Below are 25,009 nucleotides of genomic sequence, written 5' to 3'. Positions count from 1 at the left end.
ATTGAGTAATACTCAACTATTATAGCGCCATTGTGACGCAATATAATACTTAGTAGGTAAAAAATATATAGGTAATCATAGAACAACGTTTGAAAGGAAAATAAATATAAAAGGAAACTACTTAAGTTGATGATCTATATATTACTAACGTAAACCATCTAGCATCTAGATCGATCGTTATGGCGCAGCGGTGCGCCGCGTCCAGCTGTAAGCGCGATGGTTGTGTATTCAATACCGAATCGGCGAATGAGTAATCTTCATTTCTTTGTTTTCGAAATAAAAGACAAAGATGTCGAAAAGTGGGGAAACGAGTGCTTTAACACTAGTTATCTTTGCCTTTTACTGCTTTACTTAAGCTTAGACATTGGAAATACCAGATATAGCTAAAAATAAAGATAAAAAAACACATTCAAATCTCAATAAGAACGTGTTCAAGTAGTAACGTCAAAATTTCAATTAGGCATACCTATTGTATTCGTAGTGGAAATTTTCTTCTAATTAAATAGCTTTCTTATGTTGTTGTTAATAATGGCTTTCACAAATCGAATAATACCTACATTATCGTGGCACAGTCTGCAAAGTCATGATTTTTTAAATTAAATTACAAACCGCTCTTACTTCTGAGATCGATCTTGAGATGGAGTTTTCATGATAGCGTGCATGCACACATCATACGTTACTATAGAGCTCCGTTGAAATGTTTACGAGTATACTTACGTTTGCTAAAATAATATATTCCCTCTCTAATCTAATTCGTATCTCAAACCCCCTTTCTTCCTTTCTCTCTCTCTTCCTCTTTTCCCCGCTGCAACTACACCACAACGATAAATATTTAACTATTTCATTAAACTGACATGACTGACAACCGGTTTCATATACCTACACAAATATACGGTAGGCTATTATTGAGAAACTACTTTGCGGCTAGTAATGATTAACAAGGTCAGTATTTACGTCATTTGGAACCTAATTTCTAAATGAATTAATATGAAAATAAATGACAATATCTTAAAAAAAGTTCAATAATTATTATTGATGGAGCGGAGCGGAGAATAGAAGAATTTATAAAGTACTAGCGACCCTCTTGCGGCTTCGCCCGCTTTTACTACTGGATTATTCATATGTATGTTGTTGCAAAGCACTTAAGATAATGTGAAAATTAATTAAACCCTAATACAACCCGCATTTTCGTAGTTTCAATAAGGATTTTCAAATTGTTTTACACAGCAAGGATTTTTAGTAGGTACCGTAATTTTAAATCTGTGCTACTAATCTTTTCAAGTACTTATTAAAATATATTTAAATGACTATTTTTAGATATTGAAATGACTATTTTTAAACGGAAGAAATTATAAACAAAAACCTACCTACTAATAACTACTACAAAAAATAAGATACCAAATATATCGCGCTGAAATAATACATTCAACTCCAATTATCCAATACGTGCAAACGCATCTAAATTTTCGTTGCTATAGAGGCAGGCGGTTTTCGAGCTTGTGGTCAATGCTGAAGAGGGTATTCTGTCCCTGATGAAAAGCAAGCACTACGTGGCTGCCTGTGAGGAAAATTAAATAGAATGCATCGGCCGGGAATCGAACCCGGGCCGCCCGCGTGGCAGGCGAGCATTCTACTACTGAACCGCCGATGCGTGTAAGGCAGGCGGGCTCGGCGGACGCATGGCGAGTGGCGAGCCGTTTCGCAGCAAGGACATTTTGATATTGTAACAACTTGTAAAGTACTTATTAAAATGAAAAACAGTAAAAGGCAGTTTTGATCTACGTTAAATGGCCAACGTAACTAATATACTTATTAATATGCTGAGAGTAAAGGATAAGTGAAACTTGAGTAACATACAGCTGATGTGTCAACGGCGGGATGTGTCAACAATTAAATGCGTTTTTCTGTAAAACTATTCGCAATTTCGAAATAGTGTAAAAAGCAAATTTTATCTTCGTTTAACGTTGAAATTTAATAAAGTATTTTAAAGGATAAGGATTAATACCATTATGGAAAAATATCCCTCACAATAAAAAATATATTGAAATTACTATTTTTAGGCAGAAATATGATCACTACACGTTATTCTTAAAAGATACGAATATGCTCTCGCGGACTTTTTTGTAAATCTTATTAAGAGGAACAATACTCCAGTACATTATTTTCATGTAGTACTTATCATTAGAGCAGCGCATGCGCGAAAGTGTCTCAACGGGTAGGACTTTATACACATTTATCGTATTTATGTTAATTTACATAAGAATGTACAAATAATAAACTATATATAAACCTTCTACGAAAAACACTCGACCTAATGGTGAAAACCGCATAAAAATCCGTTGGGTGGTTAAGAAGAAGAGTTAGCACCAACAGACAGACACGAAAAGCGACTTTGTTTTATAAGATATAGGATAGGATAGGGTTGGATAAGTAAAAAAATGAGACGGCCATGGCGCAGCGGCACAGCGGTTCACTGTAAGCGCGACGATTGTGGGTTCGATCCCAATAGAGGGAAAGAATTATTTTCATTTTTTCGCTTTGTAACAAGACAAAGCGCTACCCTTAGTTCCAGTCCAGCGCGGGATAAAGCGTGAAGTTAAAAAAAGATAATAAAACACTAATTTCGAGGCATTACGTGTTCAGTGGCGGAACTCAACGCCGCCGTCGAAAGGCTATATGACAATGATGGTGAGCCTAATAAAAAATTAAGTGACTTGTCACTATTTTTAACTCATCATCGCTCAAAATAGTAAAAAATACTAGTATTCTTATATACCTACTAAAACTAAATATAGTAAAACAACATTCCGCAATTTAAACTCACATATATAGCAAGAATTCATTTAGCACAGAGCAAGCTCACGCGCAGATCGCGTGCTCTATATATATACATATAGATATAAATAAATATACGTAACATATAGACAGAAACTGACCTAGAGGTCATAGTACGTACATGTGTCTATCAGAGTAATACTAAGTAAACATTATATCGTAGGGCTAATTGATTAGTCTCGATAGTTGTGGGTTCAAGGTTAAAAGAGGTACTTTGAATAGTTTTTTCTGCTTTATTTCGTATATAACTGGAACGGCAGAACCATCATGTCATGTCATCATCACGTCATGAAATTATGTACACCAGACGAAAATATTACACCGCGCTTTGTCTTGCTAGAGCAAGGAACTGACAATAATTCCCCTGAGTGGTAATCGCGGTAATCTACAACCATCGTGTTTACAGTTATACGCAGTCCCGATGCCGAAGAAAGGCGTTAAAAAAAATATAGGTTTTAAGAAGAGCTTTCATTGGTCGAGTTAAAAAAAAATGAAGGGCTTATTTGCTTTTAACATAATAATAAATTAAAACTACAGGTAAAAGATAACACAGTAATATATATAATTGTAATTCTTGCAGATACACTGTCAGTTAAAATATAAATCACAAATAGTTTGCATACATTACATATAAGTTTAAAGTGTAAATATAATATTATAATCCTATATACATATCATAAACCTATACTAACATAATAAAGCTGAATCTTGTTTGTTTGAGCGCGGTAATCTCAGAAACGACTGGTTCGAATTAAATGGACATCGGTTTTTTTCGTTAATTAGCATTTTTTATTTTTTTTATTATTACTTAAAATATCCATAAGGAAAAAAGCGGCTGGTCCCGGTCAAAACGGGACATTTGGTCACATTAGTCATGACTCGTGTCATTTAGCCACGGAGACATAGTCACAGCGCAAAGCTAGTACAATATAATCGCGCATAGTATGCATATGATACATATTTTATTGACGTCAATAAGTAACTTTTCTGAGGAAAATTGTGCAATTGGTTCATATATTACAATATATAATTAAAAAAATAATAAAAAAGATCAATTTAATTGTACGTGTTACGTCTATAGTCGATAATGTAATGCGAATTGCGCACGATAAGTGTAGGTTCAAATTTAATTAGTGGGAATATTAATGATAATAAATATTAAATACTAATACTTAGATAGATATTAACGTATACTATTATTTTAGCCTCACGGTGTATCCTATACATGGCACGGTAGGCAGAAGCAACCTGGAGACTTAGTGTAAACACACTCCAACCAGATTAAGATACGTACGTTCCTCACTTACTGTCGAATTCCGGAGGATTGGTAGCGTGTTAAGTGGCGGAACTCTCTGCCTCGTTACCGAGAGTGTTTACAGTTGCATGCTTGTGCCCCCACGCATTATTAATAATTAATACTATCAATAATAACTAAGTTAATGTTTTATGACTGGACGCTTACTAAATTATTACTGAATTAAAAGAACCAACAGTTTGATTCATTTCGATGATATTTAACGACATAGTTACAGCTTGAATAATATACGGGTATAATATACTTTAATTCAATATGTTTAGTTTCATGAATCTACTACGTTTTATTTGCAATGCAATAATTAAATAATAATTTTAACTTTGAGGCGTTGACTCAATACAGTCTCGAAAATTAGGCGGTGCGTGGAGAATTGTGTCTTAACACTATTACTGTTATAGTGTTCCGTGTACTTAACCTCGCCATATGTGAAGCTAGTAAAAAGTGGAGACGACAAACAGTCGAATTTGATTTTTGATCACTGTATATTGCTAGTTGAGAAAAAAACGTAAAGTTGCTTTGATAAGGAAGACGTTGAGTTTTGCCACTCAATGTACAATGTATTTAAAATTCAATAAAAATTAGCCATGACCTCCACCGTCCGTTTAAATTGTTAGGATTCAAGGAAGAACAAATATAGCCTTTCAGGTATAAAGAGTACCTAATACCATCAGATCTATTTTTATCTCATTACTAGATCTCTGCACGTACAAAACTCTACAATATTGGTATAATAAATATTACTAAAAAAATTAAATCACCTTTACGCTATATCTCGCAGACAGCATTGTAGGTAATGTATATTTTCATTTTCTTTGTTCTGGGTGGAGGTAAACCACGGCGTTGAGTTCCGCCCCTCAACACGCAATGCCTTTAGAATTCGGCGGAAGGTGGCGAATGGAGTGTCTTATCAATAGCTTCCCTTTGGCAACCCTACCCAACTATAGTATAGCGTGGGATACAGTGTACAAAGAAACATAATTTCTGTTGTTTACATGTCATAAAATTATAACCTTTGCAACTCAATTTCACAACTGGTTGATAAGTTCTCGGTAAATTATTAGCCATATATCTGTCTATTATAGAGTAACTCATAAGTGAGTTAATAGACCAAGTTCAAAATGGCATAAATTTTCCGATATTTTCCACTATTTATGCTTCGAGCTTCCATTGTTTGTTGTGAACGAATTGTATTTGAGGGGGCTATGAAAAAGTATTAAAAGCCAGTGGAAGTTACAAGAGAAGGTTTTTTGCACTAGCATTTTTTTATCGCGGTGAAACCTTTTTACTGGTACAGTACGGTCGACGAGTCCGACGTGGCCGCCCCTGAAGATTGACTCAACGAAATTTTACGCGTTGGTCACTCACAGGGAAGGAATTATCAAAAGTTAGAAAAGTCGTAGATTTTTGGACTTTTCTAGCTTACTTTACACTACTCTAGCGAGAGACTCGAGCCTTGTCTGTAGGTCTCCCTCATGGTCCTTCTCATCCCACTTTAGGCAAGGCACCTTATTGACGCAATGGTGGAACTCAGCACATTAAATAATCATAACGTTAGCTGATAATTTAATTTGTAAATATATGTTATCCACCATATCTACACGGGTTCAAATCCTGATCACCGGGAAACAAATTTCTTAAATGTTTTACACATACTTATATAAGAAAATAAAAAAAAATCAAAGGTCAAGGTTTCTTTTGGCGTTTCCATACTAAATAGTAAATAAAACTATTAATCGTCTTTTTATCATCAAGTCAAACAAAGCGACATGCCGCAACTAACGTGAATTGTTGAGTGTGGGCTAAGATAATTTTAATATCAATATACATTATGTAAATATTGCATAAGAATACTAATATTATAAAGTTAAAGCATTTGTTTGGTTAAACACTAATCTCAGAAAATAAAGGTTTAAATTGAAGAAAAAGTTTATATTGGATACACCTTTTTAGAGGAATGTGAACGTCCCGATGTGAACCACTGTAGCTGCGGCTAGAACTAATGTACTTAGAATATGTCATAAATAAAATTTTGCGAAATGAGTAGGGGATGAAGCCTGTATGTATAGAAAATAATGGAAATTAACAAAAAATATTAGGGTGAATTTAAAAAAATACATAATAAAATTCCTATTGCGTATCCCAGCAGAAATATATTAAAAGAATAATCTAGAAACATTTCGACATTCCTAGGTTCAAATGATTGAATCAGTTAAGATTTTAGCTAACGCCATTGGCCGTGAAGATTATTATCCTAATCACACACGTTATCACTGTCTGATAACAGAACAAAAAAAATTGTAACTACGTTTAGCACTGATAAGATAACAAATCAGCTCATTAGACTAAATTATGTAAATGTTTAAATATTTTAAGAAGTAACGAATCACTCTGTTAGACATTTCTTTGGAACATCTGCTTTGCATGTTTACTCAAGACTTGCGATATGACTTGTAAGTTTCTCGCCGGCTGTTCTCAGCCCATCTGTCTTTAGAGCCGGTCAGCCTCGTGTAGGACTGACATTACTGACATATCTATGCAACTTGACTTGATACAAATGTGCTTGTTTTGGACTAATTGGATAAAGAATAGTTGGTTTTTGATGATTTAACAAACGGTATATGATTGTAGTTATTATTTATTATAGTTTCAGCCGTTTTCCATATAGCAGGGTAGACAGAGACAACGTAGTGTTAAGATACTTCGATTTTTGCTTTGGGGGAGATCAACGCCGCTCTTTACCTTTATAAAAATAATTCATCCCCAGGATTGAAGGTACAACCAGACATAACAGACAGTTAGACATAACCGCGAGACTGTAGCCCCAATGATTTCATCATCATGATGGTATAATTAGCGTTTTTAACCTTGTAAAGCATTTAGGAACGGTGACTTGTGTGGATTTTCTGCGATATAAATAACGTACTTCTAAGCACTTCTAATGTAATTAGCCTAGAGATCTACTTGATGCATACAAAATTACATACATATTATATTTATATACATATAGTGAGACTCCATCGAGAATAGTTAGGAAATCGACTGTACACGCAACGGTTGTGGGTTCTATCCCCGATAATAATAAAGTAGGCGTTCCGCATTGCCTGTAAATGGAAGTTAAATGAAAATGAAAAATGGAAGAGATGCGAGCATAAAAGTAATTTAAAAGTTAAATCGACTCTGTGTTTTAAATTAGTTAGATGCCGTTCTAACGATTATAAGTAAGGTGAAATATATCTGTTTTAAATAAAAAAGGGTCATCTCGATATAACTTTTAGTTTATGAGAAATTTGCAGACAAACGTACATACAAACTACTATATCCCAACACTATTTATCGCATATAATACATGTCAAACTGACAGCTTTATTTTTGAAATCGGCCTAAAATATCGACTTATATGTATAATGGAATGTCTTGAAAGGAAGGAAAAAAGATAACATCTTTGTTTAGTTGTACAACGTGTTTTCTTGAAATATTATAAAATATATTATAAACTATTCAAGTAGCATTTACAGGAAAGTTTAATTTCATTACATGTATAGGTACTAGCTGTTGCTGACACTATAATTAATGACTTCAATCATCAACTGAGGTAATGACAATTTGCTATATTTTCCGTATACTGAATGAAATATGTCAATCTTATTAATGACTAGCCTTTACTCGCGGATTCGACCGCGTGGTCGAATAGGAAATGGCTAAGAGACTTTTTTTTTAGCTTTAGGCTGGGGAATCTCAGAACCTAGTGTTAAGACATCGCGTGTTGAGTGGTGGAATTCAACGCAGAGTCCACTTATTCACCATAAAAAGACCGCCAACGGCTACGGTCTCAGTGCAATTCTTTTCACCTCGTCCAAAGTCTTCAACCCGCATATACATGCCCGCCGGGGATCCTCGCTATTAGTTCGAATTGAAAAAAACCTCTGTCGGAGTCTATTTAAAATGAAAGACAATTATTTAACTATTTTTGTTTGATCGTTGGGGCAAAGTACCAGGTAAAAGTTGGTTTTTTTTATATAGCATCATTGTATACCTATACAAAGCAAAAAATAAATATCCTTTATTTTTTTATAAACATATAATAAATTGCGGCCGACGACGTGTAGCACAATAGTGTGCGACGACTGACTGTAAACGCGATGCTTGTGACGCTTTCAATTCTCACCAGGGGAATAAAAACGCTCTGGTGACGAGATAGAGCGCTGCGTTGAGTTCAACACTCAATGTCTCCAGATATAGGCACGAAGTGTTTGCACACTAGGTTCTCAGGTTTGTTGTAAGTTGGTGTAAAAATATCAACATCTGAAATCTGAATCATAAGTAAAAGAGAAAGGTTGTTTTGGCAATAAACTATCACAATTAACCTAAATAATGTGATCTGCACGTATGATTTAAATTCAAAAAACCACGGCGTCCGACTGACTGTAAGGGCGACGGTTGCAAGTTCAATACAAACATTTATAGATTCAAAAGCGAACTAAGATCTGAGAGAGAGATCTGTTATTCCACACGAAATGTCTCGGAAATTTAAGTACTTTTGCGTGGGGAACAGAGTGTCTTAACAATAGGTTCCCTCTGCCTACCTTGCAATATGAGAAATACAGCATGAAGATTTGGAAATCGGTTCCACCGTACCTACTTAAGGTAATATATTTAATGTCTTTATTTCCCTGCATTAGCAGTAAAAAGCTTGTGTTCTGTCTTAACACACTAGGTCTCCGAATAGAATAGAAAGTGGAGTACGAGAAGAAATCCTGTTGTACAGGTTTTCTTTTTAAATCCTGCTATTTTCAAATATTTATCTAAAACTAGATGCTATCAGTGTGTTCACTATGGTCAAATGGAAATGGTTATGAGTTTTGTATGACATATTTTAAGTACAGTACATGAAATGTTTAAAGTAATCGAGGTAGCAGCTACAGTGTAAATGGTAACTATCATAATGATTAACTTGATATAATATAGCCTATCCTCCTCAATAAAACTACAATCAAATACAAAAATGTTTTTTTCATTTGCATCAGTAGTTTCTGAGATAAGCACATACAACCACACAAACCCGTCAACTTTATAATATTAAATATAGATCATAATAGAATGAATAACACTTTAAATAATATTTTAAAATATATCATGCAAATATTGTTATCTTTATTGCCAAATAAAGTCACATGTAATTGATGACATCACTGAATGTGTTAATCAAGTAAGTAATTAATGAATGTATAGAATTTGCTTAACAATAGCAACAAATGCTATTAATTTATTCATTTTTAAACAGAAAATTTAAATCTTTTGAAAAGTTTTGTATATTACAAAAATATTTTTATCTTTTTTCAGGCTGTTGTGGGATAGACTGACAGAGTCTATGTCTGTAAACATTGTTGTGCATTCAATCCTCTTCCAGGAGAATGATAATAAAATATTTATTTTAAATGACTAACTTCAACCTCTTGAACTACAAGTAATATCTATTTACTAATCAGAATTATTTTTGTGTTCTAAAAATGTCTTTTCTAAGCTTTCATCTACTATTGAAAAGTAAAGAAAGTCTTAGCCAAATCAATATAATATAGCAATTTTATGGAACTAAATATTTCAAATTAATATAGCATTTAAATTTATGAACCAATAGAAAAATATAAATGTAAAGGTTGCCAAAATACAAAGGTGTGCACAAATGCACAGGCAGACAAGAAAAACTTATACAACATTGTTTTGGGTTCTATTCCATTGATAAATGGAATATTAATAGATTATCACATATTACTTATAATAATAAAGAACTGCTTATTGATAAATAAATATGACTTGATGAAATTAATCATTATTATAAAATTGACAGCAATATTTTAATATATTAATTAGTTTTCCAGCTATATAAATGTAAACATACCTATGTATGTCTATATACTAATAATAAGAATTGTTGGTTATAACAAAATATTAATAATTTTGACATACTTATATGTAATAATTTAGTATTAATTTACAATATTTATATGTATTATGCTTTAATTTTTTTACTCAATAGGATAAAAACCAACATGGTGGTTATTAACTATTTTATTATTTATTAAATATTCTATAACATAAATCTATCATTACTAAAAAAATGCAAAAAAATATGTATTAGTATCCTTCACATAATAAACTTTCTCCATGATATATACATTACCCCAGCTTCCCTTTAACTACTTATTTATAAGGCAATAACAGGAATTATTCCTAAAAACTATAAATATATCAATAAACAAGTCTATAAATTTAATTAACCAGCAAAATATGTAGACAAGTATAAAAATAAAGGAGGAAAATGATTAATAATTATTTCAGGTCATACCTCTGACGTAGTATCAGCAACCAAGTGGAAATGTCTCTTATATAATTTTTTATTAAATAAACACTGCAATCCAATATGGTAGCACTATTTTATTTTATTTTACACAATTCTTATAACTGTTGATATTTTTGTATCGAATAAAATGCGCACGAGTCGAACGAGAGACTGTACCGCTCTCTTCCCTCCTTACGTTTCATTAGACACACAGATTAAAAATATAAATAGATTGTAGTATAAAAATGACTGTTTATATCTCACGATTAAATTTTGTGTGATGTTTTTATTATTATTGAATTATTGCTTAGTTTATTTGATTATTTTGTTTAATCAACAAAAGTATATGTTATAATATAGTTATTTTTGTATTAATTTTGCAAATATAAACATTTTTTGTTGTATAATTGAGTATGTTAATGATTACCGTAAGCTTTTTTGAAATACAACTCAATAAATATAATAGTTTTAACTAAAGTAATGTATAAAATGTATTAAAAGCAATAAAATAAGTAATAAGAACCTGTTGCTATAAAAGGTACATTCGATGTTGCCACCTACTAATTGATGAAAAACAAGAAATTGCCATTCTAAAAAAAAATTTCTGAGTAATGAGATGTTTATTTTTTTATGTGCGTCTACAACGTGGTATTTAATGGACCTGACCTGTTTGGTTTTTTCTTGATTTTGTAGTTTAAGTTTGTAGCTTTACACTTAATTGATACTTTTGATAATATCAACGACGATAATTTCTTTGAGATCGAAGAATAGATGAAATATATAACTGTAAAGAACTGATTGCCTTGGTTGCACTTATTATAAATAAATTTTAATCAAAGGATTATTTTTATTGTAAATATTTATCATTTTCATCGTATTATACAACTATGCATTTCTTTCTGCCTTTTTTTATGAAAATGTCTCGATTTGGTAAAATAAAATGTAACAAGTAGTTACAAATAAAGTTTCTGTTGGCAGTAATCAGCAAATGAAATTTTTTAGTAAATCAACCACAAAATGGCAATTTGTTGACAATCTCAGCACAGCGTACGATTGATGCTTAATTCGTTCTAATTATTTAGAAAACATCAATAACTGTATTTAATTACCAAGTAGTGGGTTCGATCTAACTTGTTATTCTAATTCGTTTGCACAATTTTAATTGACTGGTTAGTTAGTACCTACGTTTCAAAATTAAAGCAAATAGCTTTTTTCCTGTTTTTCGTTGATAACATTTTCGATTTATTTTCATTTGATCCTGTCTCCCTGACATTAATATGAAGGTAGTTTTCCATATTAATTGGGTACATAATAAAATAAAATATAAGTTTAGGTCGTGTTTATATGATACACGACATAATAAAAGATTTTTATCAAATTCCAATTCGCAATATGAAACAAAAAAATACACTAGTAATTATTAGTACAGATTACATAATTTTCATTTTATATAATCAAAATATTCTTTATAGGCCATTACACTTTTAAATGGTCAAATTATGGTATATGGTACATAGAAAAGTCGGTAATGGTAGCTTTTTTTGCTCAGCTTTACGCTGTAATGTTGATTATCTATACAGTTCTAGTTCCACTCGATATCGAAGGTATAAAAAAGTATGCTAACAGTTAAATAAAATATGTATTAAAAAAGCTGAAGATTTTGGTCGATTAACGTCCCTTCGAAGCACCTCTGTGTTTCTTTTTTTACGTAAAAAATGTAGCCAGAAACTAGAAATCGTGGGTGTATTATAACTTAACAAGTACGCCACGATCATGTCATCGATATAATTATCAAGTAAAGTGCCAAATACTACCAATTACATTGTAATAACCATAAATTACTAAAGTCTTCTAAAGACAATGGTGCATAAATTAATAATGTAGTTACTCATATTATGTCTATAAAGGGCGTCATGGTGCAGTGGTAAAGCGTCTAATATTAAATGCAGTCTGCGGGTTTGATTTCCACTCGGGGCAATGAATTATTTATATTTCTTTCCTGTGATGATAACAAGACAAAAAGCGGCGTTGAGTTTCGCCTCCATTCAATTTCAACACAGTCTTTAAAACTGGAGACAGTGCGTAGGGAACGGAGTGTCTTAACTCTGCTAAAAATATATATGAAAAATGCTTTGTCATAAATGTTAAAATACAAAAAACACTTTTTTTCCTTTACAAAGTTAAGCGATTTTATTTTTACAGGAGCAAGGGTGAAGACACCTAGAGGTTGTAAAAACCAAATGCGAATATGAAAAATATAACCATGTAATGTCTGTAAAGGGAGTAATGATTAAGGAAAGTAGTACACGTTGATTGGAAAATTGCGTGTCCACTGTCGTTTAGGTGTTTAAAATTTTGTAATTTTTCCTATGCACGAAAAAAAGAACTATATCTAATTTCTATAAATATAGCTTTTAACCGATTTTGTGCCTACTACCTACTAGGAGAAGGAGTTGAGAACAATTTGTTCCTACAAGTGGAAATCGAACTGACAACCGTTGCTCAGACAGACGCTGTACCGCCACAACGGCCTCAATCGTATAAAATTTTCCCACGAATAAATTTCTTTGTTATCTTACTCAATAAAATATAAAAAAGGGAAATGTAAGCTTCGGTATGTCGATGTGTACGCGTGTGCTTATATCTACTTACTATAGCTACTCGTATGTTGTTGCGTAAAAGTACTGGAAGCTCATGGGAGTAGGTAGTGATTCAGTGCCTGAGTGTAAACCTGACGGTTGTGGGTTTGATACCCATTCGGGGGAATGATTACATTTAAATTGGTTTTATTTCCTCGCTTCAGGAAGCATAGAATATTAAATAATTTAATCCCCCGTGAGAGGATGGAATCCACAACCGTTGCGTTTACAGTCACTCGCTGTTCTATTGCGCCATAACGACCTCAATGTATAATGAAAGATAAAATATTCAAGCTTATTAGTATGCTAGGCATTACGATGTTACAAGGCCATAGCTAGTTTTATAAGTTGTTGTAGAGAACTACTAGGTATTTTATACGTACCTCGTACGTAAGTCTAGATATTAAATGAAGTTCCATAATGGAGTGGGGTTCTTTTATTTTTTTTAAATGTGATTCCATATATAGGAATGACAAATATTTTTTTAGAAAACGCTTAAAAATTTTGAACGTAGCACAGCGGAGACTTGAACCTGCTCTTCTTAGAAATACGGGTCACCTGATGGTAAGTGATCACTGTCCCCCACAACCCCGTGTAACACCAGAGCTACAGGTGCCATGCCGGCTTTTAAGGTGGAGATAGACGCGCTTTTTGAAGGTATCCAAGTCGTATCAACCTGGAAACACTGCCGCAGGTAGGCCATTCCACAGTTTCGTGGTGCGTAGAAGTGAGTTCCTACGAAATCGTCGGTGCATTAGTGGAGTGCCACGTATACCTACATACAGATGGTGTGGTTAAAAACTAGTGACGCGACATTTTGTTCTTTAATTTCACTCCGCCTAAACTCACTTTAAAACTTTTTTAAAGTGTCCAGCCCAGAAATTTTACTTACAAAATATTGCCCCGAAAAATTAAAAATAAACGTCCAGGATCCCTCCCCCCCCAGAAAATATATATACTAATATATATACGAAAATATATATTAGATACACCCATGTTAATAAGTAATTCGTTTCTGTGCCGCTTATAATGTTTAAAATCCATATAGTAACATAACTAGCTGCATATAAATGAGAATGTTCAACCTTGAATACCTTGCAAATACTTTTGACCGTTTGAGAAGATATTCATATTTGAAGGGACTTCCCCTGTAAACCGGGGTTCGAACCCGCGTCCTTCGCGTTATTAGCACGACGCTCTAACCAACTGATGGGCTATATTTGTTAGGAAGTCTAATGGATGAAGGCAGTCGTGGCGCAGCGGCACAGCGGCCGACTGTAAGCGCTATGGATGTGTTTCGCTTTCCCGTTCCACCACTGCACAATGAACGGAGTGTATTAACACTAAGCTCCTTCTGCGCTATACTGCAGGATACAGCGTGAAGCTTCAACCCAATAAGACGAATAACAACGGGAAATGCGTATGTACAAAAAAAAGGGAAAAGGAAGTGAGTAATACGTTTGAAAGTTCTCATAGCTTATAAGAAAGCATGACGTCAGTGTGACGTCATCGTTGTTATAACATTCCAGTAAAGTGAACTGGGATTCCTATACAGGTTTTCTTCTTCTTTTTTTGGTTTATCCCGCATATGGCAGGATAGGCAAAGATAACCTATTATTAAGACAGTCTTTTTTACGAGTATATTCCAATTCCGATTCGACATATTGCTTGTTGAGTGGCGGTATTCAACGCCGCACTTAATGTTTGCTACGGAAGGGAAATAACTATTAATTTGCCCAAATTTAAATCGAATACCCAACTATTGCATTTAAATCCAGCGACTAAGATTTCTGGTGTTAACACAGTCAATCCCTACTTTCCACTGAATTACGGAGGCATTGTGTTTTGAGAGGCGGAACTTAACGCCGCGCTTTTACCTCGATACCGGAGCGAAGAAATGAAAATATTAATTATTTAATTTCGAGGAAAGGAAAGAATAATAAGGACAAGGAATTGAAAAGTATAGGCAGCTTTAATAATATAATTAAATTTATTTGACTTCTATTTTTTATTTAATTCGATTCTTAGGAGAGGAATGATTTACATTCAAAAGGCAACTTCTCGTATTAGGGCGGAGAGTTGAGAGCACGTGCAAGTGTCTTAACACTACTGTCTCTCCGCCTAACCTGCTATATGCAGGATATGATGTGAACCTTAAATAATAATAATAAAAATACTACGATTCAATTCACCAAAGATTCTACTATAAACTAAAAATAATATGGCATTTAAATCTTTAGTTCAATAGTGAGAACTTAGCCGTGACACCTCAAAAGGACGCGGGTTCGAAACCTGCTTTGGCCAGCATTTTGTACTACAAAAACTACAGTAAAAGTTGACTCAATTCTAGAAATCTGATATATTTATGTAGTGTCGTCATTCCCAGCCGAACAGGTCGATTATATCAACAATAAAAAACTTCTGAGAAATTTCGAGGGAACTATTGAATTAATTTTAGAGTTCCTTTAAAAATTATTCTACCTTACAATTTGGGAACATACTGTCAAGACACTCCGTGCCTCATTAAGACACGTTGAATGGCGGAACTTAACGCCGTGCTTTGCCTGTACACCAGGACGAAGAAATCAATATATTAAATATTTCATTTCCTCGAGTGAGAATCGAACCCTCAGCCTGTCGTGGTTACAGTCGCACGCTCGTGCCCCTGTGATGAGTGATGTGAAATTTTTGTGTGTATGAGTGTGAAATTTTTAAATGACGAAATACATTTTGTTAAAACATTGCTAAGAACAAATTTCAAATAAAAAAGCTAAATCAAAATCCGTTCATCTGTTTTTTTTTATGGAAAAAGGCTATTACAACTATTAATTACTATTTCTTTCTACTAGCTACAATACCACAGACAGACACACAGGGATACGTGAAATCTCACTGTTTTCGTTGGTGGTTAGTAAAATATGAATTTTATTTTTAATTTTGCATTTTACAAACATGCTTACAAAGTTATTATTTTTTTATAAACATTAAGTAAAGAGAGAAAAATAAACCAGTAGATACGTTCCATCCTCCTTATGAATGAGTCACCCACCTAGCCAATTGCAAGTGTATACCTTATAAGGTACATTGATCCAGAACGAGTTGAAGTCCAAGATTTAAAATACCAGTACCTATATGCTACTACAGGCTTGGCTCTATTCGAATAATTTTAACCTACTTCAAAGAAAAGGAGGTTATCAGTTTGACATGTAAGTATGTATATTGTTGAAATTGTCTATTTAGGCTTCCAAGCACGTGTTAAAAGTGTCAGTATGTTTATCCACAAATATCTCGGAAGCTAAAAGTAAAATCGTGATTATCGTATATTATTATTTAAATTTAAAAACATTCCAACTTAGGACACAGTCTGAGTTTTTTCAAAATCGATTCAGTATTTGAGATAGAAGGTGGCGTCTTACTGAGTACCTACCGAATTTTTGTAAACATTCCTTGTTAAGCGGAACTCATAGTCGCCTTTAGTCTCGCCATCAGAGCTAAGGAATGAAAATATTAAATATATAATTTCCTCAAGTGGGAATCGAACTGATTACCTGTCCCTTTCACAGTCACACACCCCTAGCGCTACAACCGGCCCCATGGCAATTATTATAAGATTTATAATTATTGTTGAACATTTTTTTTCTTCCTTTTTCCTATAAAACAATCTTTGTATCACAGGTTGTAAGTAACTTGAAGCCCTTGAATGAATCTGCTTTCGCTTGTAACTATTTTTAAAAAAGGTTTTTAAAAAAAAAAATATTACCACAACCTATCCGCTTCGCCTGCTTGAAATATCCGATTATATTTTTTAAAGTCTTATTGTACACTAAGAATAATAAACTGTTTTTAAGAAACGTATAAAAGTTTTGAGGCCGTCGGTGCCACAAGTGTGTGACTGTAACACGACGGTTATGGATTCGATCCCTACTCGAGGGAATGAATTATTATTTATTAATATTTCAATTTTTTCGCTCTTCCAAGGCAAAAGCGTGACGGTGCCGTGCCGTGCCGGTGAAGCCGCCATTCAATAATATTTTTGTGGACTTGCAAACTATTATTGTAAATATACTGTGATGCAAATCAATACAAAGTCAAATTCAATATAGAAAATTTTATTGTATTTCGTAAACAATCAATAGTCAACAATTGTGTAAATAGTCAGCAATGCTTATAGGCTTTATTTTAATTGCTTTACATACAAGTAAGCACGTATACGTATAATACATAAAAGTTACATTGTCAACTTGTCAATAAGGACGGATTTGACACAGGGAAGAAGAAGGCGTGGCGAAGGGACACGAGCGTGAAATTGCAAACGGTTGTGAGTTTGATTCCCACTCGACGTTGAGTTCTGCTACTCAACACGCAATACATCTAAAATTTGGCGGAAAATGAAGAACGAAGTATCTTAGCATCAGGTTCCCAAATTACCTATCCTGCAATTGCCATGACAAAAATATTTTCGAAAAAGGTTATGTTCGGTACTGAATTTCATAACTCTCATAATCTCACGCTCGAAGCGCCATAAATAAAGAACCGAACCGATATTTTTTTTACTATGACGTCGATACGACATAGGTGTCTTCAAAAGATGCATCTATCTCCATCAGGTGCCGGTACCATCACGGAGACGGGTTAACCCTGTGAATGATAGTAAAGACCCTCGATACGCTGCGTCCTCACTCACTTCACTTTCACCTCACTTTTCGCCTCAATTGGAGACATAGTCACTTGTACGAGTTCCTCCATTATTCCTCCGCGTTGCACAATTTAAAAATATATATATTTTTTAGGTCCTCGTGGCGAAATAGCACAGATGTCTTGAAAATTTTGGACGGAAAGTAATACTAAATGCAGCAAATAGCAAGTCTGAAGAACTGTTTGACCTGTTACCTGTAGCCGAATTTTCTAACCGCACACCACGTCTCAAACTTAAATATCATCCACATCATCTGGATACGTGGCACTCCACTACTGTGCGGTTCCGTAGGAATTTCCTTCCACGCGCCACCGAACTGTGGAATAGCCTACCCGTGGCAGTGTTTCCAGGTCGGTACGATATGGGTACCTTCAAAAAGCGCGTTTATCTCCACCTCAAAGGCCGGCAACGCACCTGTAGCTCCTCTGGTGCTGAACGGGGTCGTGGGTGGCGGTGATCATAATCAGGTGGCCCGAACACTCGTTTGCCTTGTCCTTTTTCCATAAAAAAAAAGTCTAAACGCCTATATTTTCTAAATTCGTTGACTTAGAAGCTTAATTTTTTCTGTGCTCTAAGGGGCCGTGAACTTGAATATTTGATATTTGAGCTTGATACATCCATGCAATCTCGAAATAAATGCTCTTGACCGACGAACAACAAAATGTTCCTATAAAGGTTCCGTATTTTCCTTATGGGCCACGGAACCCTAAAAACCATGTAGGTTTATTTTGAATGCAGCATTCGTCTTATGGTAACATAGCACTAAGGCTCTTTAAAGAGCCCACTCTGTACCCCTCAACATGCATGATACAACGTGATGCAAAAAAAAAGATAATAAAAAAAAATAAAGTAGACAAAGCCACGCATAAGAGCTAATTAAAACTAAATCAATATTGACCACCAGCTCGCTAGTTAGCAAAGACAAAAATATATTAATACAATCAGTCGTTTATATAATTATTACAGTGCAAGACCGATGCGATGTCGACTTTGGGAAAATGTGTGTTACTCGCGTTATGTGTACGTATTTATTATTTTAACAGTATCTCGTAACACTGAAATTATATATGTTAGGGAGTGTAGGGGGTACTACATGAGGGCTTGTCGTAATTCTTACGGAAACGGGAAAAAACAGGATTTTCCATTTAAAGTTTCAAAGACTGCACAAATGTGGACAGGTGACGACTAGTCATAAAATTAAAAACGGAATATCTCTTCACTAATTTTACATATTCTTTTTGCTCCAGGGCGAATCTACCGCAACTACCACACCTTACCTACAACCCTGAAAGACTATCATGAAATGCATTTACATTCATGGTCTGAGGTCGACAAGAGATCTTTTATTTATATAAATAAACAAATTATCGTGCTTGATTATTATTTAGGTAACAGTCAAAATCTTGGACGCAGGACGCTTTTTTTTGATAAAAAAAAACCTTATAATCCTTAAAACCTCGGCCAATTTTCTTGTAAACTCACAATCATTCCTGAGAGCTGGACCCGCTCCTCTGTTTGTTCAAACCCACGACATGTGCTGGACGTCGGCAGATGTCAGTGTTACAACGTCTCCAATAAAATTTAGTAGAAAAATTTCAATTCGACAACAGGGCTTAGAAAAAATTCCTAATAATAAATTAATATTAATCATTTACCTTCCAGATTATCCTCGTGGAAGGGTATCCTGCACAAACAGGTAATCTTTTTAAATTTTATATTTATATCATATGATTTTACGCCATTAGTGGCGCAGGTCCAGGGGCACAAAATGTGATTGTAAACTCGATTGGTAGTGGGGTTGATGGGAGGGAATATAAAAAAAATATTTAAAATTTATATTTTCAATTTTTCGCTCTAGTATCGAGGCAAACTGTGGCTCCAGAATTTGGCGGAAAGTGAGCAATGGAGTTCTCTGACTATCCTCCTGTGTGCTGGATAGAGCATAAAGCTGATTAATTTATTTATTATTATAAATATACGTCCTATTGCTAACGACTATTATCTGATAACTACATATTTGGAGAAATTCTGTGTTAAGAAAAAATAACTACCACTATTTACTTTTTTGGTTTCTAGAACCTGGTGCTAAGATAATCCATTCTCCATGCTCTGTCCAATTTTCTAAAATTTGCGTGACGAGGGGAGGGACCTCAAAGCAGTGCTTTGTCTTATTACAAGAACGAAAAAAAATATTTACGAATCGAAATAATTTAAGAATTTTCTATATTATTATTACTCTGTCATAATACATATTTCATTTTCAGACGAAAACTGTCTCAAAATAAATCCAGATATACAAAAGCAAATTGACAACTTAGTTGAGCAAATAAGCCAAAATATTATTAATATAAGTGCTAACTATGATGACATCGACTTAAGACTACTCGAGATTTCTATGGATCGACATTTTGCTGAAGAGAGCGAGAAAAACACAGTCGTTCAAATAACAATCAATGATTGTATGGAAGGTGTTAGTCACACTCAATATAATACAGATAATAAACAGGAAAATACACCAACAGCTGAAGGGAAAGACGACAAAAGTGCTGACGTTGAATCACAAAAAGATAATGATGCAATCATTAAATCTAATGATTTAAATATTGGTGATAATATATCGAATGATTCAAAGAATGAAACAATAACTAACGACAAAAGTGATAAACCTAGTGAGGAATTACCTGATAAAGATGATACAAATAAAGATGATATTAAGAATAATAACAAAGAAATCTCAAACTCTGAAAACAAGGATCCAAATATTAACAAAAATAGTGTTCCAGATGTTTTACAATTTTTTAATTATAATGATATTAGAGAAGGGTTTTTTAATAATCAAAGTAATATTGATTCAAATGAATCATTAGTACTTAATGATAATGATAAAATTTTCTTCGAAGCTTTGACGAAAGTTCGCGGGACAGACCCATTTATCGTCTATCAGAGACGTTACAACGACTCCGAGCAATATTGGTTCCTTTGAGTTCCTTTTTGTCAATAAAGTGTTGATACTATAATTTGAATTTTCTTTTCCTTGTGTATAGAGAACCTTCTGAAAATGCGGTTAGGTTAGGTGAGGGTACCAAGTGTATCAATTTTTATCTACATATATAAAAGGACATGTTCCCACTCACTGAGGTAAGATGCACACACGGCCGTAACCGCTGTGCGCAGAAACGTCAAATTTGGACAGATGTTTATTTTCGTAATCTGAACACCCACTAAGAAGGGATTTTGAAAAATTTTATCCCCAAAGGGATGAAATAAGTTATAAGTTATAAGTTTCTTTGAAAAAAAATTGAAATCGACACCGATTTTTATAAAATTTAAAATTCAGACTCTTAAAACTATTTTATTGAACACGTGTTTTATGGTTTTTTAGAGTTCACCCCCTAAGGGTGCAAATAACATAAGCAGGCGAAGCTGCACACGTCCCTCTTTTGCATATTAGTTAGGTACATGCAACCATAATGTGTTGTGGTTTAAAATTCCGCTTAGGGTAAAATTTTAATACATAATTTTGATGATCTTGACGTAGCGTCGCAGTCGAACACCGCATGGCTGTAAGCGTGATGGTTTTGGGTTCGATTCCCATTACACAAGGAAATTTATAATTTTTTTTGGTCGCTGTGAAAAGAAGGTTAAGTGTGGCTCGAAACAAGAAATGATGAAAAAATATTTGGAATTTGGGGACCAATATCCTAAGAACAGAAGCCTCGGTGGGCGAGTCCGACTCGCACTTGACCGTTTTAATGCTCATATTAAATACATATTTTTATACTAAACCATTATTTGTTCAGTTCTCGCGCGTATATGGTATAAATAATGTCTTGTTGTTTGAACGTACATACGTAATTAAATGAACACTTGTACAATTATAATATAGTTTTTTTTTTAAGTTAACGTCATGGCGCAGTTAAGTTGTGTAATTAGAGACGACTGCAGTGCAGTTGTAGGTTCGATTACTAGTGTTTTAAGCATTTCATAGTTATGTTTAAGGAATCTTGGTATCCTTTCAGAGGTTAAATCTCTAAGAACGATGAAAAAATCTATTTAAAAATAACCTTTCTAAATTTTTCATTGTGTATTGAATTTTACAAATCAAACCCTACCCATACCCATTTTGTATTGAAAAACAAAAAAAATATTAAATTAAATTATCTTCACGTTGTATCCCGCACACAGCTGGGTACGCAGAGGGAGACCAGTGTTAAAACACTCCGTTCCCCACTTTCTGCCGAATTCTGGAGGCATTGCGTGTTGAGTAGCAGAACTCAACACCGCGCTTTTGCCTCGACACCAGAGCGAAGAAATAGAAATATAAACGTAAATAAAAATTTCATTTCCTCGAGTGGGGACCGAACCCACAACCGTCGCGTTATAGTCCCACCCTTGTGCCGCTGCGCCATGACGGCCTCAGACAATCATTAAATTGGTATGGAATTCTCAGTGGGCGAGTTCGATTCGCCCTGGACAGGTTTTTTTTTTATATTAACCTCAAGAAAAGTCAGTTACAACTGCTGGTAGCTACATTCAAAAACGATGTCGTCAATACTTACATACAATTGTTTTGTATTTAAACAATAACTATTATATGTAGGTATACATTTGCTCAGATGTAATTGATAATTTATCACGCTTGAAAATATTTATTTTATATTATTAATAGTGTTTGTGTAACATATACACATATACATATTACGTCTACATAGCGGGTTCGAGTCCCGGTGAATCATTAGTTAACTATCTTAACGTTATTGTTATATGACAGCCAAAAAAGCTATAGCACTGTAAAGTTTCATCTAAATCCGTTCATTAGTTTGACGTGAAAGTGGCACAAACATCAATCTTCACAAACTGTCACATTAATAATATTGAAAATAAATATTAACCTGAGGTCAGTCGTCGCGCAGTGGCACAAAATGCTAGTGTAAACATGACTGGTTGTGGGTTCTATTCCCACTCGAGGAAATTCGCTATAGCGCCAAGGCAAAGCGCGGCGTTAAGTTCTGCTACTCAACACACAATGGTTCCAGAATTCAGCGGAAAGTCGTTAAAACTCTAACGGTCGCTGAGGACGCTTCAGAAAAAGTTCAGAAGTAATATAACGAACACATCAGTTATTCAGTTATTTCATCACGTCTGATCTGTTTCAAAGGTCGTCGTGGAGCAGCGACGCAATATCTGCCTATACGAGTATACACGACGGTTGTGGGTTTGATTCCCACTCGAGTGGATTTAATATTCAGGTCCTGCCTCCATCATCACACTAGCTCGTTGATACCATAGTATTGTATTGTCACCTAAGCTACGTGTAACTGCCTAGTTTCATGAGGATACAATTATTACCAGCGTTTCCAATTTAGGTTATTAAATTTTATTACTTAGTTACAGCTCTACACAATAAAACAATAAAAGAAAGTGTCATGAAAATATATTTTAAAATAAAAATAAAAATTTATTGAAACTTAAATATTGACTTTTTCTTCTTGATTTATTTCTTTGCCTATTCCTCGTGACGCACGAGAAAAGTAAAGATAAATATCATGATTAATTACCAATAGTAGCAACCGGCGTGGCGCAGTGAAATAGTGTCTGACGCAACGCAACGGTTGTGGGTTCAATGCCCGTTCCGGAAAATGAAGTATTTTTATTTCCTCGCTGAGTGGCAACCACTGAACCACCACTGAATATGCAATATCTATTTTAATGGAAACGTCAAGGCAAACGGGCGTACAGGTCACCCGACGGCATGTGATCACCGCGTGTACGGAGTGACTTAAAACTAGGTGCCCTCTACCTACCCTCCTATATGAGAGACACAGCGTACTATATCTGTTAACAGTAGGATGTTATTTACTTATATGGACCTAATAACATGTCGCGTGATATGTATGTATTTGTTTTCTTTTAGTCCCATACGAGTATACAGGTATATGAAGATAATAGATATACATGTGATATTTCAATAGATAAAGATTGTTTAAAGTTCAAAGCACCAAGGAAAGAAATATTTTAGAAAGATACATTTAAGAATATAAAAAACCACTCTTCCGAGGGCGGGACAAGGGTCCAAACGGGTGCCGTCTCAAGTAATACTGCCTTCTGTATCCGGTTCTTGATCCAACAGCTAAGCGATAGCCTCTTAAGGTGTTGGTCGAGGCTTTTCGCTATTAAACCGTTAACCGAAACCACTATCGGCACAATGATAGTCGCATTGACATCCCACATGGCGGTAATCTCGTGGGCTAGGTCCAAATATTTAGAAATATTATTATATATTATTTTAGAAATGTATTTTAACAATTTGAACGTAGCGGGAGTCAAACCCACGCTTCTTGGTCTACATAAAAGCTAATCAAATGAATTGGATAGTTACCAGGAGGCGGGTTTGAGTCCCACTACGACCCAATTTTTATACGTTTCTAAATATAACCGTTGGCCGTCGTGGGCACAAGCGTGCGACTGTAAACACGACGGATATAGGTTCGATTTCCACTCAATGGATAAAATATTGAAAATTAATGGATGAAATAATTAAATATAATGACCAGTTTTATATTATTTATATTGAGGCCAGTCGTGGGCACAAAGTGTGACTGTAAAGTCGACTGGTTGTGGATTCGATGTCGACTCGAGGAAATTAAATATTTATTTAAATTTATATTTTCATTTCTTTACTCTGGTGTCTAGGCAAAGCGCGACGTTGAGTTCGCCACTAAGCACGCAATGTCGTCAGAATTCGGCGGAAAGCGGGGATTGGAGTAGTAGACGGTACTTAACACTAGGTACCCTCTGCCTAACCTGGTCTGGTAACTAGATAAGAGCGGGAAGTTGAGTTCTGCCACTCCACTCCATCCCACTCCGCCACGCAATGCCTCGATAATTCTCGACGGAAAGTGGAAAATGAAAGTGTTTTTTTTTCAGCTGCATATGGCATATGTGTAGACAGAGTGAACACAGACGAGTATGTTCTCTGTTTGACGGTTGTAGGTTCGATTATTACGGGGCGGAATGAAATATTTATAATTGTCATTTCCTCGCTCTGGTAAAAAAACAAAAGAAGGCGTTCAGTTTCACCACTCAACACATAATGTCTCAAAAATTGCCGTAATCTCCTAGGTCCTCTCTCTCTAGGTCTGGAATTGGAATAAATGTATAAATGTATATATAGTATTTGATTTTGA

At 34.5% G+C, this 25,009-nt stretch overlaps 2 protein-coding genes across 2 annotated transcripts in view; one reads left to right on the top strand and one right to left on the bottom strand.

The window, feature by feature from the left end:
- The window catches only part of LOC146538590 (uncharacterized), a 31,284-nt gene extending 20,293 nt beyond the window's left edge, over nucleotides 1–10,991 (bottom strand). The window contains exon 1 of the mRNA XM_085187429.1: nucleotides 10,494–10,991. The gene's annotated coding sequence lies outside the window, so the exon portion shown is untranslated. The remainder of the gene's footprint in view (nucleotides 1–10,493) is intronic.
- A 6,795-nt stretch (nucleotides 10,992–17,786) lies between these two features.
- LOC146538589 (uncharacterized) lies at nucleotides 17,787–20,839 on the top strand. The gene is made up of 3 exons (XM_085187425.1): nucleotides 17,787–18,842; nucleotides 19,485–19,518; nucleotides 20,087–20,839. The coding sequence occupies exons 1-3, from the start codon at nucleotides 18,804–18,806 to the stop codon at nucleotides 20,803–20,805; spliced, it is 792 nt and encodes a 263-aa protein (XP_085043551.1). The 5' UTR covers nucleotides 17,787–18,803; the 3' UTR covers nucleotides 20,806–20,839.
- The last annotated feature ends 4,170 nt before the right edge of the window (nucleotides 20,840–25,009 follow it).

Source organism: Heliconius melpomene, chromosome 6 (assembly GCF_056956725.1).
Source record: "Heliconius melpomene rosina isolate 202511_hmr_F chromosome 6, ASM5695672v1, whole genome shotgun sequence".
Classification (NCBI taxonomy): domain Eukaryota; kingdom Metazoa; phylum Arthropoda; class Insecta; order Lepidoptera; family Nymphalidae; genus Heliconius; species Heliconius melpomene.
Note: the sequence above shows the minus strand (reverse complement) of the source record. Positions and strands in the feature narration are given on the sequence as shown.

Excerpts from the sequence above, each read along its gene's own strand:
- LOC146538589 (XM_085187425.1), top strand. The coding sequence starts at position 18,804 with ATGTCGACTTTGGGAAAATGTGTGTTACTCGCGTTATGT. Across the intron at positions 18,843-19,484 it reads GTGTGTTACTCGCGTTATGT|ATTATCCTCGTGGAAGGGTA; the intron begins GTACGTATTTAT and ends TTTACCTTCCAG. Across the intron at positions 19,519-20,086 it reads AGGGTATCCTGCACAAACAG|ACGAAAACTGTCTCAAAATA; the intron begins GTAATCTTTTTA and ends TTTCATTTTCAG.